At 41.1% G+C, this 16,949-nt stretch overlaps 1 protein-coding gene across 1 annotated transcript in view; it reads left to right on the forward strand.

Annotated features, from left to right (window-relative positions):
• The window catches only part of CPVL (carboxypeptidase vitellogenic like), a 102,605-nt gene that overhangs the window by 64,070 nt on the left and 21,586 nt on the right, over positions 1–16,949 (forward strand). The window contains 1 exon segment of the mRNA XM_032643356.1: positions 12,130–12,312. Coding sequence (XP_032499247.1) covers positions 12,130–12,312 — 183 coding nt within the window.

Below are 16,949 nucleotides of genomic sequence, written 5' to 3' on the forward strand. Positions count from 1 at the left end.
CTAGGGCGCTTATTTGCTCTCTACGATAGTCACATCAGATGTGATAGAGCCAGGGTTTGGGTTTGGGTTTGGGTTTGGGTTTTCCTAATCACAGTCATCATCATCACCATCATCACTTAAGTCTGTTTGCCACAGGATCGGCCTCCAGGCCCAGGGCTCTTTGCACTGCAGTTTCCTCTGCTTCCATCTGAATGTGGATGACTTAATTCCGTGGCTTTTGGCCCTGGCCTTGTAGTCCAGTAAGGAGAGCAGCATTCACATACTTTCCCACTGCCTAAGGAAGCCACATTCACAACTCTCGGGCTCTTCCTAGGGGCTTTTCCCTACTGGATTTGCCTGGCCTGCACTGTAGAAGTCGTCCAACCCCGCACCCCCACCCCCCCAATGGGGCAGCCTGTGCTATCTACTTGCTCGTTATGAGCGGCTCTCGAGTGTTGTCACTGGGTAACAGCACCCGGCACAGTGTCCTTGTGCCGAATGGCATGTGACTAAATGAAAGCCAGAAGAACCTTCAACCAAGCTTTCGAAAGAATCGCTCTGGGCAGGAGCCCTTGACCTCCTCCGTCTTGATTTTCCTCACCTGGTGCTCCTTTCACTGCACCTTCAAGTCTGTTTCTTCAGCCCCCTGACAGTCCCCCTATTTGTTACAGGGATGTGTACAGTCCTTTTGAGACCATTTGACGTTCTCTAGGAAGAAAAGGGAAAGGGATGCTTTCCTTACCAAATAAGGGGGAGTTGTGTTTGGGGGAGGAAAAAACCACCAAAAAAACCCTATTTGCAGAGTAATGAGGGGACCTTGGTGAATATCACTATTGAGAGTATGGGGCAGAGAATCTTGCAACCTGACTGATACCAGGTTTTCCCATGTAGATGAAAACATAAAGAGGCCAGAGCACCACTTAGACTTTTAAAACAATTTTTTGATAAAGAAAAGTAAGCTGTACAACCAGCCACTTGCTTTCTTTCGTGAGATCAGCCTGGCTGGAAGCTTTTCACTGACTTTGCTACTCACCTGGAGATTGATAACAACAGGTAGGAATTAGACTTGTAGAAGTGACCTCTCTGGCTCTTTGGATGAGGGCCTACTTACTGTCACTCTAGTCCTCTCCTAAGAGAAAGGCAAAGTAATCTTCATCCACAGAGAACTAGAATTTTCTCAAGCTAGAAGGAAAGTTTATTATGGGAGAAGTGGGTCGCAAAGTGAGCTGCACCTTGCTGCTTGGTGAGTACTCTACGGACTCTCTAAGGCCTCCCTTCCCATTGTTTATATTCCTTTGGGAGCTTCCAGCTTCCTCTAAATTAATGCTTTTTCCGGGTGGTTTAGCATTCCTCCTGCAACAAGACCACTCTGCTCTCAGCTGGCCCTCAGGATAACTTCAGCAGGGAAATCATTCCCTGTCCTGCCTGGGCACAACGGGTAGTAGGGCAGCAGTGATACCGTTTAGTGGCAGGGGCTCAGCTTTCAGGTTTTGTTCACCCTCAAAATCCTTGGTGAATCCATTCAATTTTATGGCGACAACTATTGTTTTTTTGAACTTGAGTGATGTTGATAATGTTGGGGAACAGGGAGCTGGCAGGGGGACTTGATGGCAAGGGGTTTTCCTGTAGCTCCTACCTATTTCTGCTGTAATGATTGAGACTGTAGGAGCATCTTCCACTCCTCCATAGGAAATTCTTTCTGAGTTGCTTAATCCAGCTTCATGAACTGCAGATCACTCCTCTAAGAGTGGCTGTCCTTGGAAGTTACTGCTGTCATCTGTTGACAAAGGGACCAATTTTCTTTGCAGGATATACCAAATCCAAGGTATATGGCTGCTGTCCAATAGAAATACAAGTCACATATAGAATGTTAAATTTTCTAGAAGGCACATTAAAAATATCAAAAGAAACAGATGAAATTAATTTAGTAACATCTTTTCTTTAACCCAGTATATCCAATATGTTATCATACCAGCATTTAATCAATATTAAAAAATTATTGAGAGATTATACATTCTTTTCTTTGTATTAAGTCTTCACAATTCAATGTGTATCTTAGAGCACATCTCAGTTTGGACTAGCTACATTTCAAGAGCTCACTGGCCACGTGTGGCCAGTGGCTACTGTATTGATGAGTGTGAGTCAATTCCTATAGACTTAAATATTATAAATTATAGCAATTCTTGTTTGCTTTTTGGGGCTGTTTCTTGTTGGTTTGGTTTATGTGCAGATGTGTACTGATTAATTAAGTACATTTAATAATGTGGAAAGATAAAGAAATCGGTTCCTCAGCCCACTTTTTTAGTAGAGTGATAAGATTGGCAAGCATGGGGCAGTGTTTGGAGAGTACCCTTGGCATGACCTTGAAGCTGGCATTCTGACAACCAGGGAGGACACTCCTCTCTGGAGAGACTTGTCTGGGGGAGAGGTAGGCCTGCTCCTGGAGCACTTTGAGTTCATTAAATCCAGTTACTGAGGATGGACAATAGGTGAGAGGTGATGGTTAGAGGTGAGGGGATCGGAAAAGGGCTATGAGAACAGACCCTGAAACAAGAAGCAGAGCAAAGGACCCCCTAGAGTGGGCCCCCAGGACTCTTCTACTCAAATGGGAGGAAAATATTCTGGGTCATTATTAAAAGTCATGTTAATTATGCTGTTCTAGGTAGTTAATTTTTTTTCAAAGATCCCTGGGTTGGAGTGATGGCTCACTGGATTATTTTCAAGTTGGCTTTGCTTCTTGTTCCATTCTAAAAGCAACTAAATTATTTAGAGTTAAGTTGCAAGAAAGCAGGAATAATTTTCTTAGTGTAATCACTGGACACTCACTATTATTTGTGTAATCACTGGACACTCACTCAAACTCCCTGCCCCACTCTCATTTTTCTTTACTCATCTTGGCAAAACCAGCTGGTAGGGGAATGGCACGAACACGGGGGTGTTTATTCTAAGTCCATTTTCTCTCTTTCTTTGTCTTCCTTAAACTTGGAAGCAAAGTATGTCTCATTTGAAGAACGGCTTGGTTGCAGAAGTGACTACTGTTTCATTCAATGCTGGCATTATTTTTCTACCACAGTCTCCTCCAGGCAGGCCCAGGGGACTCAGGCTTCCTGAGTGTTATAGCCCTATATCCCTGCAAAGTCACCAGGAAGAAGTAGGGCCAAAAGTGCGAGCCACGGGCAACTGGGGCCCAGGCGTTGTCCCTGGAAGAATAACAACTCTGCCTCCAGTGGGGAAAATTGCTAAACGTTATACTATATAGCTGAAATTGTTTTTCTTTTGCAGCTGAGCTTTTGAGAAACCCTTGGGGATTGCCCTGGGTTGAGTTGGATATTAATGAGATTAATTCTCTTCTATTTGGGAGAAAGTTACTGGCGGGTCATGCTAATTGCTCCAGGCAGAGAGAACTCCTGGCTATGTTGGAGTTTGTAATAGAAGAATGATAGGTAAGGCAGCCAGAAGAGGAAGTGTGGGGGGCTGCTTTGTAGGAGTTTCATTGATTTAGCATCTGTAGGGAAGGCTTCTTTTAAAAAAAAATTTTTTTTTTTTTTGATTAACGAACAGGAGAACATTCAAAACTAAGACAGACAGCAGCCAACTGGGAATGCTGTGTAGCCTGGAATAGCTTAGGCTGTTTCCCCAAACAGGAAACCACAAAATGTTAGAGATTAAGGTCACTGGATCATTGGGAAAAGAGCATAACTTTGTCTGCAAAGTATTATGATGGATTGTAAATGGGCCAAAATATAAGCATAAATCTTTCGTCTAAAAACGCAACAACAAAAATCCAGCCTTCTCACAAAAAGCTCAGTTTGCTTTCCTGTTGTGCTGAGAGGCCAAAGCCTCCTTCTGCGGCATCTCTGTAATTTTCCTAATAAGTAGGGGAGGTATCAGGGATTTAAAGAGAAATGCTTTGTGTTCTCCATCAGCAACACGTGTGTTTCAGTTTGGATTTTTAAAAAGGTAAAGTTTAGACCAGAAAGTGGGCCTAATGTGATTTATTTTCAGGCTTATGCTTTAATACAGGCAACAATGAAAATATAACAAAATGCACATTTATATACATTTTTGCCCCAAACCCCTTCTTTCAAGTGTTCGCAGGCACCATCAAAAACACAGTTGTCTCTTTTCCCCTTTGAGTATCATCCCTTGTCCCCCAAACTTACTTGAAGTCAAAATCTGAGTTTAGAGGGTGTGGGATCTTCTTAGTTGAGTTGGCAGGTAAACTGGCGTGCAGCTATCTTTAGCTGGCACAATTGGTTGCTTTATATCTGCCTGGAAAATATTTATCCTTCAGAAGCTTATACTGTGTAAAATAAGGGTTAATCATCATCTGATTCTTTTCACTAGGTCTTTCCTAGAGGGAGGTTTTCTTGCTGAGAGGGTGAAATCCATGAAAAAACTACTGATTTATGTACATCCAGAACCTGAAAAGTTTATGGTTTGAAATGTTAAAATGATTTAGATTTTAGAAAGATTTAAGTGAAACTGACTTTTTTTTTTTTTTGAAACTGACTTTTTTTAAGTCCTCTTTTTAAGGAAAACTTAGAGAACAAAAGAGTAAACTTGCTTTTCCTCTTTTGATTATTCACTATATTGAAAAGTTAAAAATATATCTGGAGTATAAGGAGGACAGGGTCACATCTTTTCATGTCTGTTCTCTTGGTGCCCAATCCTTAGGCTCACCACAAAGATTTACTGTTGGATAAATAGAAATTTCACATGAGCAGATTAAACAAACAAACAAACACATTCCATGTATAAGTGAACAGGAACTCTTTTCTCCAGCTCAGACAAAAGGCCACTTCCTTTCCATTTCACATGGAAGTGAAACTTAGCTGAAGGAAATGAAATGAATGAGTAGGGCTGGATTGAGACCTATTGATCTTTCTTTTCTACCCGTGACAGAGACATGGATACAGAGGAATATGTTTCTCTTCTAAGAAGAACGATAGCATAAGCATTGAATAAATGACAGCTGCCCTTGCACCTCTGTTGGGGGTGAGGGAAGGACACTCAGGAAGGGGTAGGACTGTGTCTTAGGGAGATAACTATTGCACAGCCTGCACTCATCGTGGCAGAGTGGAAATATAGGCCTGGCGTGGTCAGATGTCTGGGTATTTAAATGACAGCATCTAATTGCAAAAACAATAACAACACCTTGTGGACCTAGGTGAATATATCTGCAAGCTAAATGCAGCCAATTGAAAACGTTTGCACACCACTATAGAAATTTATTTTTCAGATTATTCTTAATAAAGAGTAACAAAAACAATAATAAAACCTTGTTCTTCAGCTTATAGGATATTTTTATAACTGGTATCCCATGTGGTCCTCCCAAGAACTCTAGGATATAGATATTCCACTTCACAGAGGAGAAAATTAAGGCTCAGAGTGAGTAGATGACAGCTCCAAGGCACTCAGTAGCACAGGCCTTGGGAGGCTGAGCCAGGGCTGGAGCTCAAGACTCCTGTCTGCAAGTGTCATACGACTTTTATAAGCCCCTGCCATTTGTTTTATGAAATTGATGACCTAGTGCAGTTACGTTAGAACTCTTGCCATCCTAAGCGTTATTCTAACTCTTACCTCCAAAATCACAATTGAAATCCACAGGTAACATCTCATTTGGAAATTGTGGAGCTATTTGAATAGCTATGTTGAATTATTCAAATGCAATAATAATAATAGCTAGTGTTAACTGAACACTTACTATGTGCCTGGGACACAAAGAGCTTACATGCATTATGTTATGTAATTCTCTCATACATGTTTCTCTTCTATCCATTTTACAGATGAGGAAACTGACCTCTAGACAGGCTATGTAACTTAATCAAGATAATCCTGCTAGTAAGTGGCAGAGCTAGGTTCAAACCCAGTTACAGAGCCTGTGCTCTTAACTATAAACATGTATCCTTCATTCCAAAGAGTCATGCTTACATTTAAGTTTGCTCCTTGCATGTGTAATTACAAAGAATAAACCACCTGTTCAGTGTATTCTCTGGGCGGGGGAGCAGTGGAGGGAGCGGAATACACTGAGCAGTGTGGAAGAGGGGTTAGAAGCACACACTTTGGACTCAGGCAGATCTGAACTTGAATCTCTGTTACCAGCTGGCTCACCTCCCTGCATCTCTGTCCCTTTGTTCCTAAAATGGCATAAATAACACTTGCCTTCTGGGGGTGTTGTAAAATCATGGATGTAAAATGCTTAGCACAGTTCCTTCAACATAATTAGAACAATGAGAGAGTTCTACTATTCCCAAATGTCCTTTTAAAAGCTATACTCTTAACCATACTTTTCTAGCATTTAGGTATGGGGAAATTCCTTGGGATGCTTCAAAATTACAAGTTCCTTTTAAAGGGTAATTTATAGACTTATGACTCTGAGTACCAAGAAAAGACTGCTGAGACACCATGCCCAATGTGTGTAAAATTAGTCATGAAAGACATGTTATTTCATGCATCTGAGTACATAGAGTTCAGGTTTACCCTGGCTGGATTCCCTCCTACTGTTGGCCTTTGTCTAAAAGAGTGAGACTGACAACCAAGTATTTGACACAGAAAGACCATATGCATATTTTGGAGGTTTATTCTAGAAGAAGTTCTTTGTTGGTTCAGTCTTCTAAGTCATTATCACATTATCAACCTACTTGAAGAGGAGGACCATACTTACCTGACTCCCCCAATTTGTATCCAGTGCTGTGCTTAGAACCCTGTTCATATTTTCTCATTAATTCTCACTACAGTGAGATGTAGGTCTTACATCTACATGTTCAGGAAAGGCAACCGCAACTCATGGAGGTTAAACCACATGTCCAAGAATTCCCAGTTACTGCATGCTGGGGCATGTGAGGCACTGGTCCAATGGTGTATGAGTTTGGATTTCATGCTTTTAGCAACAGCAGCAACTGTTACTTGAAGCATGAAAAGAAGTGGTCAGAAGACAGGATAGGTCACAGAATTCATGGACAAACTGAAGAACTGAAGAACTAGAGTGAGGAAAGATAGGGACCAGGAAAACTCTGGGGATCCAAGTAGCAAAACTAATGGGCAGACTCATCAGGGAACCCTGTGTCATTCTGTCCACAATCCAAATTCTAGGGAGAGAGCATTTGAGTGCCCTAGCTTAGGTCACATGCTCATCCCTTGCATAGAGGAGGAACACTGATCGCCAGCCTACGCTAGGGCTGTATCCATTGAGGGAATGGGAATACAGTTACCAGGGGAAGGGGGAGTGGACCTGGGCCAAAGAGAACCGCAATCACTATACAGCATTACAGAAAGCCTTTAAAGAGCACAATTGCCTGTACTCTACAAGTGTCCATACATCTTATGGGGTGTCAGGTACCATGCAGGGGCTGCAGGTGGAGTGAGGGCTAAGAGATCTCTCTTCTTCAGGAGCTGATGCTGTTCCACAGCTGCTTAATGAGGGCCAGTCCCTGTAACAGAAGTGAGGCATCTGTTGCCAGCTGAGTAATGTCCTTGCACACATCCTGGTCCATAGAGCCAAAGTGAGGAATGAGAGATGTCTCCAGAGTTGGACCAACCGATGAGATTGTTTCTGAACTGGAGATGTGAACTATGTCTCCTTCTCCACCAACTCTGTTTCCTAAGGCTTGGAGTAGCACTTAAACATGTAGCTGTGGGGAGTCAGTAAATGCTTGCCGTTTGCAGGAATTTAGCTCCTTTCTTAAGGCGTTTTAGGAAGAAGTTTGCAAATGTGGGATCTAGGATGCATTCTGACACCTCCCTGTGTCACGATTTCCTTTACAGTAAAGTGGAGGTGGGCCCTGTAATACGTCTCATCCCCACCCTGTGAAGCTGGATGTGAATAAAGCTGTGTGTACATGAAAACACTTTGGAAAGTAAAGAACATTAAAAAAATGATTTTCTCATCTCTTCCTTTTGAAAAAAAAAAAGAGAGAGAGAGAGATGCTCGTAATCCAAATCACCTAGTGCCATCTCTTGTAAATGCTTGAATTCTGGAATGAGTTTTTAAGATCATCTATGATTGAACTAAAGTTATGCTGTTTACCTAGTTGTCATGAAAAAAACTGAGAGCTGGTAATACTTGAGTTAGCACAAATTATTCCCCAATAAAGACCCATCTTTTGCCAAACTGAGGTGTCCAACCTCCTAGTGTTATTGTTCTTTTTATTATTTTTTCGTTTTGGAAGCATCCCAACATACCCCCAAAACTTAGAAAATAGCCAAGTTAAAACAAATCGCCCATATTTTAACTACCTTAACTGCTAGTATTTTGATGTATTCTTTTCCCAAGTTTGAAGCATCCTTTAAAAATATAGTAATTATAGAGCATGAACAGTGGGATCGTAGTTTTTCATTGATTTTTTAAATAAGTATTTTTCCATGTCTTCGCATCACCATCAGTTTCAACAAACTAACCAGTCAGACCTCTAAGTAGTAAAAGAAAAGAAAATTCTCTAAAAGGAGTGCCTTTGCTCTTTAACTGAGGCCTCACAGCTGGCCAGAAAGTAAAGTGAGGACACTGGTTGTTCAGGGGTGCTGCCTGCTGTGTCCCTGGAAACCTGCTCCAACCAGCGCTTTCCCTGCCCTTTGTTTTGTTAGAGTCACTCCTGACAAGGGAAGCGTAGCTAAAAGCTGCATTCATTTCTGTCTCCACCTCTCTGTCTTTACACCCTGTTGCTTAAAATACCAGCAAGCCTCAGGGGAAGGTTTGCCCCAGACTGTCCCAGTTTTAGCCTGCAAGCCCTGCATCCTGGGAAACTCCTCGGTCCAGGGCAAACCGGGACAGTTCACCCCACCAGGAAGAAGTGGGCGAATGTGTGCAGATCCTTCATAAGTGGCCAGCCCGTTGAGGTTTAAGCCTTGTCCTGGAACTTTTCTGTCTCTCAGGATGTGGGTGGCCAACACGTGCCCTCCGGCTTCAGGACCACCCAGCCCTGTGCTACACCCACCTGGCTTCTCAGCTCACTGTCGCCAGATCCTGGGATATCTCACCCACTCACCCAGCCCTGGAGGCACCCAACTGGGATATTCCTGTGGGGGCTGAAGAGAGTAAATGTGACATTTAGATAAAAATAGAAGCTCTGGAATTCTTATAGTTAAGGCAGCCTTAAATGCCAGCTCTGAAATCACTTCGCTTGATCATTAACCTGATTTCTTTTTTTGTTGCACTTGACTCATGTGCCCTTTCGTAGTTAAAACTGTTTTCCTTGCTTTGCAAAGGAAGGATTTCCATTTGCCCCCAAAAGTAGGCTTTCTGCACATCACATGCACAAAATTACGCAGTCCAGCCCTTCACTGCCTCATTCTGGAGTGTTAGTATTCTTGTTTATGATGTCTTGAAAAACAAGGGAAATGGCTCAGGGATGGGCTTCGTTTCAATTCATTTCAACAAACGTGTACCCTAATGCTGTACATATCAGCCTGGTTTTGCTGTAACCTGTGGAGTTTGCTATCATCCCTCAAAGATGAAAATTCAAACCAGTTTCAGAATATCCTGATGATAGTAAGGTAACAATATCCTGATGACACTCAGAAAGATGCAAGCTTCATAGAGTAGCCACGAAGAGGAAAGATGGCTACATACGCTTGTGTGTTTGCTAGGTCATCAGCATCTTTTCACTGAATTCTAGAAGAATTACTTTATGGATGATTATCTTCGTTAATCAGCTATAATCAGGCCTTCCTAGGATGGTGAAGTATTTAAGCCTTGTTTCCTGGTACAGATCATGTGTAATTGTTTCCAAACTGTTGGCAAAACAGCTGTAGGAGTTTTGCATGGGCCATAAGTATTCAAGGTCTTTGAGGCAATTTCTTTGTATAAACAATGCAAACTTCTATTGCTATAGTTGAGTTTTTTAAAAAGGCTTTAAATCCATCAGGATTTTCTGCAAGGGGGGGTTCTTCATAGGAGAGTGGATGTGGTGATGATGACTGAGTAACATGAAAGACCCTGTGTTCCTATAGGTGAGGCCCAGGGCTCTTTCATCTTAGGCTGAATCCTGGCCCACTGCTGCTTGAGGATTTGGAGTGTGTAAAAGTCCTGGGCTTTTTAATTATGTATAAGCCTTTTAAGAAGCCTGTACCAGGAGGGCAGAGATGGAAACATGCAGTGAAACATTTTATATCCAGTTTGAGGATTCAACCGAAGGTCTTCACTTGAGTCAAACCAGAGCTTCCAAATAGATCAAAGGTAGCATGGAGTGGGGCTTCCCTGGTGGCGCAGTGGTTGAGAGTCTGCCTGCCGATGCAGGGGACACGGGTTCGTGCCCCGGTCCGGGAGGATCCCACATGCCGCGGAGCGGCTGGGCCCGTGAGCCATGGCCGCCGAGCCTGCGCGTCCGGAGCCTGTGCTCCGCAACGGGAGAGGTCACAACAGTGAGAGGCCCGTGTACCGCAAAAAAAAAAAAAAAAAAAAAAAAAAAAGGTAGCATGGAGTTGAAGAAAATCTCTTTGTTGGTGGTGGAGTGATAATACCTTATGAGAATCAACAAGTGTGAAAAATAGCCTAAGGAGAGTAGAAAACAAAGGGGGAAATTACTCAGATTTCCACCACCAAAATTAATCAACTCTATTCCTTTTTCTTAAAGATTCATTCCATATATGTAAATAAGGATGTCAATTTTATATATCATAATTGGGATATATATTTGGCATTCAGCTTTCCTACTTAACATTATGTGATAAGCATTTTCCACATTGCTTCATGGTTTAGTCCAACAGTTTATTTATTTTTACAAGAAAAAAAAATTTTTTTATTTACAGAGAATAAATGAACCACAACTATTTTGTGAGAAAGCTGATGATGAACAATTTTTTTTTTAAATCAGAATTCTTCTTGTGGCATTATCATCCACTGAGTTTGCACTTACACTATAAACAGATGTAAGATGGACATAGTATATGAGGCAGTAATTTTCAGACTATCAACAGGCAGTAAAGAGCACAGATCCAAAGAGCAGAGCAGTGAGCCCCATAATGTGCACTTCTGGAATGAAAAATGGGCTGAGGAACACAAGCTTAAGATAGCCATCTCCTGAGTCCAGGAGAAAGAGGCTGGACTTAAGGAGAATGAGGTGACAACTTTGTAGTCCAACAGTTTAAATGGCTTTGCAATATCCCATAGAATTTCTGTACCGTGGTTATTTAACCACTCACTAATATGGAACTTTTAGACTGTGTTCAAATTTGTCATTATAAAGTTTCAGTGAATATTGTTAAATATATATATTTTTTATTTCTTTGGGCTCATTTTCATAGAATTTATTCCACAAACTGGGATTACTGGGACAAAGTCTCAACATTATAAAGTCTTTGCATTAAAAAGTGATGGTTGCTTTCCTGAAGAGTAATGCCATTCACACTGTCCCCAGTAGCTTCACAACTTCAGCAGCTTTGGGTATTATCTGAATATCTTGAAAGCTGTTTGGGAAGAAAAGACCAGAGTTGCCTCAGAGTTTCTCCTATAGTACCCATCAATTTGGCTAAAAAAAAAATGTATCTTAGGCATTTTGAAGGACATTCCTCATTTTTGACAAGTGGCTATCCTATTTAAGAAAAGAGGTCTTTGGAAGTGGCATAGCAGACATGTTTGCCTCCAACAAATAACAAATTTGAGGCACCTGCATCTATCTGTCTGCCTCAAAAAATTATAGTTGTCACTGAAATGTAGGAAGGGAAAGCAACATGGATTACCAGCAGCCACGAGGGAATGCCCAGCTTGCCAGCTGCTGCAGGGCCTGAAAAGTGAAAATAATCAAATGCAGGCTTCATGACAATCCCCGTGTGTACCATTCCTTAGTTCCACTGAACTGTAACCACAGTCTTCTTCCTTAACATAGCCATGCATCCAAGTAAAACCTATATTGCTGGGTAATACAGCACAAATGCTTTTGCAACAAGAGAGATGTTTGCAGATTCCTATGAAGAATCATACTTTTGGAAGAATGCAGTGGTTGAGACAAGGCTTGAGTTTATTTCAGGTTGTTGGTGTATGTAGCCAACAGGAAGAAAGTGACCCTACTGAGTTCCTGGGTTGGCGTCTCTGAGCAGCGCCCCAGAGCAGCTAACATTCCCTTTTCTCTCTTGTGTGCACTATCTGTACCTAGATACATTGACTGGCTTCCCCTGCTGAATCCTGCATTTGCTCATGGCTCAATTTCGTTTCAGGTTCTAATCTACAATGGCCAACTGGACATCATCGTGGCAGCTCCCCTGACAGAGCGCTCCTTGATGGCCATGAACTGGAAAGGATCCCAGGATTATAAGAAGGCAGAAAGAAAAGTTTGGAAGGTCCTTAAATCTGATCCTGAAGTGGCTGGTTATGTACGGCAAGTGGATAGCTTCTATCAGGTATGAAAATGCTTCCCAGCACGCAGGTTTTGAGAATGGGATGATGAGATTGAAACGAAAGCCCGAATACCCCTAAGACATGGTCAGCCTTAAGCAAAGTCATACAACAACCAAAAGGTGTCTTCTGTTGCCCTCCTTTCCACAGGGAAGGGTGATCTGAGTTCATATTAAAATACAAATACTCAATGTTTAAGACAAAAGTTGACAGACAATAGTGTAGGTATTATTTAAGAGATAAGGTGACAATTAAAAAGATTAAAAAAAGGATAATACTCAACCCCAAAAGGTGAATCATTAATGAGAGAATTAGTCTATTTGGGGAACAAAAGAGAGCGTGAACAAATTACATGAGGAAGGTTCAATGTAATCTCCTCTGGCAAACCTATGATCACATTCACGTATTACACATGGAACCCCAGGACAAAATCTATCTGATGCCCTAGTGTGACCTCTCCTTCAGGGGTCAGATGTTACTCTGGCCAAGTCTGTCCACTGCTCCTCCAGTTTGCAGGTCTCAGCTCCTCGAAGATGAATAGGTCTTCCTTAATGTTTACGCAATGATTACACTGTTTACCTCCAGAAAGTTTCTGGAGAAATTAAGAAAGCCCCTTAGTTTTGCTTAGTTAGTCTCAAGAGGAAAAATGTATTCTTCTAGACTTGATTTTATTCCCCAATTTTTTATGTGAGGTAACACTGGGACCTCAATTCTGTACCTCCAAGTATTTGGAAGAATAGCTTTCTAATGCTTGAGTTTTCCTTTAGGCAAATCCATGCTCCAAACAGAAATTAATCATAGGAATACTACTTCAAAAGTACTTTGCTTTGGAACTGTAAATGAGAGATCACAAAGTATTTTATCAGGGGTCACTGGGTTATCACCTAAATTACTCATTTATGTTTAAAAAAATGATAGATCCAGCAGAAATTACGGGTATTCTAATGTGAAAGGGTAGCCTTCCTACCCTACCCCAGTCATTCTAACCATTAAATAACATGAAATTTAACAGAAATTTAAATATTACACAAAATGTTAACTACCTTGGACAATGGAAACAGTTGAGAGACATATTTCTGGGCTCAAGTGAAGGTAAACTTTGAAAAGTTATAACATTACAGTTTCTAAATCAAGATAAATTAAAACAAAGAATTAACTACTGGTGGAATGGCAAACTAAATGTCTCAGAGCAGGAACAGTTCTGGCAGTATATATATGAAGTCTGAAAATGGGACAGGGAAGGACAGAAAGAAGTATCTGTTTACATGCAGAGAGATCTCAAGAGAGGATGGGAAGTGCCTTGTCAGCCCCATCTGCTTCTGTAAACTTGAGCGATCTTGAATCTGGTATTGAGTTGCGGACCACAATAAATAGTTAACTCTGAAGACAGATTCCAAAATATTGAAATTCCTGGACAAGTGGAGGCTCTTCAGTTGCAGAAAATAATCTGGACTTAATTTTTTTGTTTATTTGTCTCTTTTTAAGTAACACAAGTTATATAGCAATTCAAATATTTTTTAAAAAGAAAAAGTTCAACAATTTCAACATCTGAAATTGTATTTTAATTGATTCATATGTTCACAGGTACAGGTTTTTGCATAATTTTAACAGTGTAATATAAGGTTGATTCTACTTTGTTACTTACTGAGTTATAACATAATATGGAAAAGTGAACAAGTCACAAATATACAGGTAAATGAATTTTCACAAAGTGAACATACCCCTGTGACTATTACCTAAATAAAGAAATAGAATAGAACCAGTGCCCCTCCCCCCCCACCCCATAGTCACTACTCCCCTCCTCCCCAAAGTAACCACTGTCCTGACTTCTAATAGCCTAGATTACTTTTGCAAGTTTTTGAATTTTTATAAATGGACATATTCAGTATGTACTCTTTCCTGTGTGGTATGTTTGCTCAGCTTTGTGTTCATGAGATTTATTTATTCTCTTTTTATATGGTAGTTGGGTACTTTTTCCTGATATGCTTAGAAATTTTCAGTTGTATGTCGGGCATTAAACAGGTAAAATTATGGAGGTAGTTTGAGTTTCTGGCTGATGATATTTATCTTCAAAGAGATTTTGCTTTGCTTCTGTCAGGCAATTAGAATAGAGGCAAGCACCTTTATCAAGTCTGGAATTGAGTGACTTTAAATCTTTACTTTTTGTCTCCCAAAGCTCCATTCAAGTTTCCAGTCTCTTAACTACCACTTTATGCTTGATTTTGTAGCCTCTTGGCCGCTGAATAAACTATTGCTTTGACGTGGACAGGGCCAGAGAATGCCAGACTCAGTTTGTTGCCCTCCCTTCAGTTTGCAAGCCTGGCCCCTTGTAGTGGGCAGAATAATGGGCCCCCAAAGAGACCTTCCTCCTAATCTCTGGAACCTGTCAGTATGTTGTATCATATGGAAAGAAGGAATCAAGGCTACATATGGAAATAAGGTTGTTAATCATCTGACCTAGAGATGGGGACATTATTCTGGATTATCCAGATGGGCCAGTGTAATCACAGAGATCCTTATGAGTGAATGAGGGAAGCAGGTGAGTCAGAGTCAGAGAGGGTTTCAAAGATGCTCTGTTGCTGGCTTTGAAGATAGAGGAAGGACCATGAGCTAAGGAATGCAGGCAGCCTCTAGAAACTAGGAATCACAAAGAAACAGATTCTCCCCTAGAGCCTCCAGAAGGAATGGAACCTTGCCAACATCTTAGTTAGCTTAGCCAACATCTTTAGTCCAGTGGGACCATTTCTGACTTCTGACCTCCAGAATTATAAAATAAGAAATTATTGTTGTTTTAAAACACTTAAATTTGTGGTGGTTTGTTATAGCAACAATAGGAAACTAATACACCCCTTATATCCTGGCTGCCTTGGGTGAGCCTCAGAATTTTCAAGTGGGTGTGTTCTGTATTTTGTCCAGCTTTTCTAGTTTTTCTTAGTAGGAGGATTGAGAGCAACAAGTGTCTCTGCCAGTACAGAATGTGGCACTTGCTGTTTTGTTCTTTTAACATTATATCATACATATTTTCAAAGTTACAGTATAGATTCTTAACTTATTTTTAAGTAATACTTCATTGAATTGATAAAATTAATTTTCTTAATTACCCTCTAGTTGGCCACGTAAGGTTGTTTCCTTTTGTTGCTGTTATTATTATTATTAATTATAAGCTAATTTTCCAACTAATATCATGTGTGTCAGTAGTCCTACTGATCTATATAAACTATGCAAATAAATCAGGCAAAAAGATAGATTATGATTTTTTGTGTGCAAAATAAATGAAAGAGAAGAGGCAAATAAAAGATCAGAGTTATAAGGGATGGGCTCACCTACCTATATTTAAGTTCAATGATGATAAAGATAGCTTTGGTTTGTTGAACACTAAATATGTGCTGGCTGTTGTGATAGGTACTGCATGGATATTAGAATAACCTCTGAAAATTACATAATTTCCATTTTACTTACATGTGAGGAAACAGACTCTGAGAAGGTAAACAGTTAATCCAGAATCATCCAATGACAGCATTGGGATTCAAACTTTATTCAGTTTGTTCCCAGAGCCTGCGTGCCTATGTCTGTCAGATTGCCTCTGATACTTAATTGCCAGTAAGGTGGAGAATGTTAACTAAATAGAAGAGAAGAGAAACACTCAGGAAAAAAACTTATTTAATTTTTTCACATGTTTGAAAGACATTCGTTAGGCGTTCCTTAGGGGCAGTATAAAAAAAAAGATATTTATCGGGCTTCCCTGGTGGCGCAGTGGTTGGGAGTCCACCTGCCGATGCGGGAGACGCGGGTTCGTGCCCCCGTCCGGGAGGATGCCACGTGCCGCGGAGCAGCTGGGCCCGTGAGCTATGGCCGCTGAGCCTGCACTTCCGGAGCCTGTGCTCTGCAGTGGGAGAGGCCACGGCAGTGAGAGGCCCGCGTACCGCAAAAAAAAAAAGATATTTATCAATACTCATGAGGTTCTAAACTTACCTCCCATGATTAGAATACAGTAATACTTTCCCTGTGGCTAGAAATGAAGAAATATTAGATTAATAATGAAATGCCCACATTCTTTTATTTCTGATTGCATCCTCCCATTCACTGACTGGATGGTCTGGTTGCTATAAGATCAGCAGACTGTATATGATAATAAAGTCTACTCTATCAAGGAGATTTTACTCAAAGGAGGGAAGAAATAAAGGCAGAAAATAAGCAAATATAGACATTCGCAAATCAGATAATGCCAGAAAATAAAACTGGATGATGTGAAAGAACTGGTACAGGGACTACTTTGGATGGTGGATCCCAGAAGCCACACTGAAGAGGTGAGACAGTAAGACATGAAGCAGCCTCCATGTGCAGATATGGGCCAGTGTTTCCATGCAGAGAATGTCTAAATGTGCCAAGGGGCAGAAATAAGCTGGATGTGCCTGAGGAAAGGAAGGAGGGCCAGTGGATCTGAGGGAGGGATAGGGAAAGAGGGGAAGCAAAGATGGAGGATTGGCTGTGGCCATATCATACGGGACCTGGTGGGTCAGGGTAGAGTTTGTACTCAGAAAGTTAATCACATCCCATAGACAGAGCTCTAAACGTCTTGCTCTGGTTTGAGATCCCTTCCAGTGCAAATTCTGAGTATATTCATGCTCAGAATTTGGTATCT

Source organism: Phocoena sinus, chromosome 9, assembly GCF_008692025.1.
Source record: "Phocoena sinus isolate mPhoSin1 chromosome 9, mPhoSin1.pri, whole genome shotgun sequence".
NCBI lineage: Eukaryota > Metazoa > Chordata > Mammalia > Artiodactyla > Phocoenidae > Phocoena > Phocoena sinus.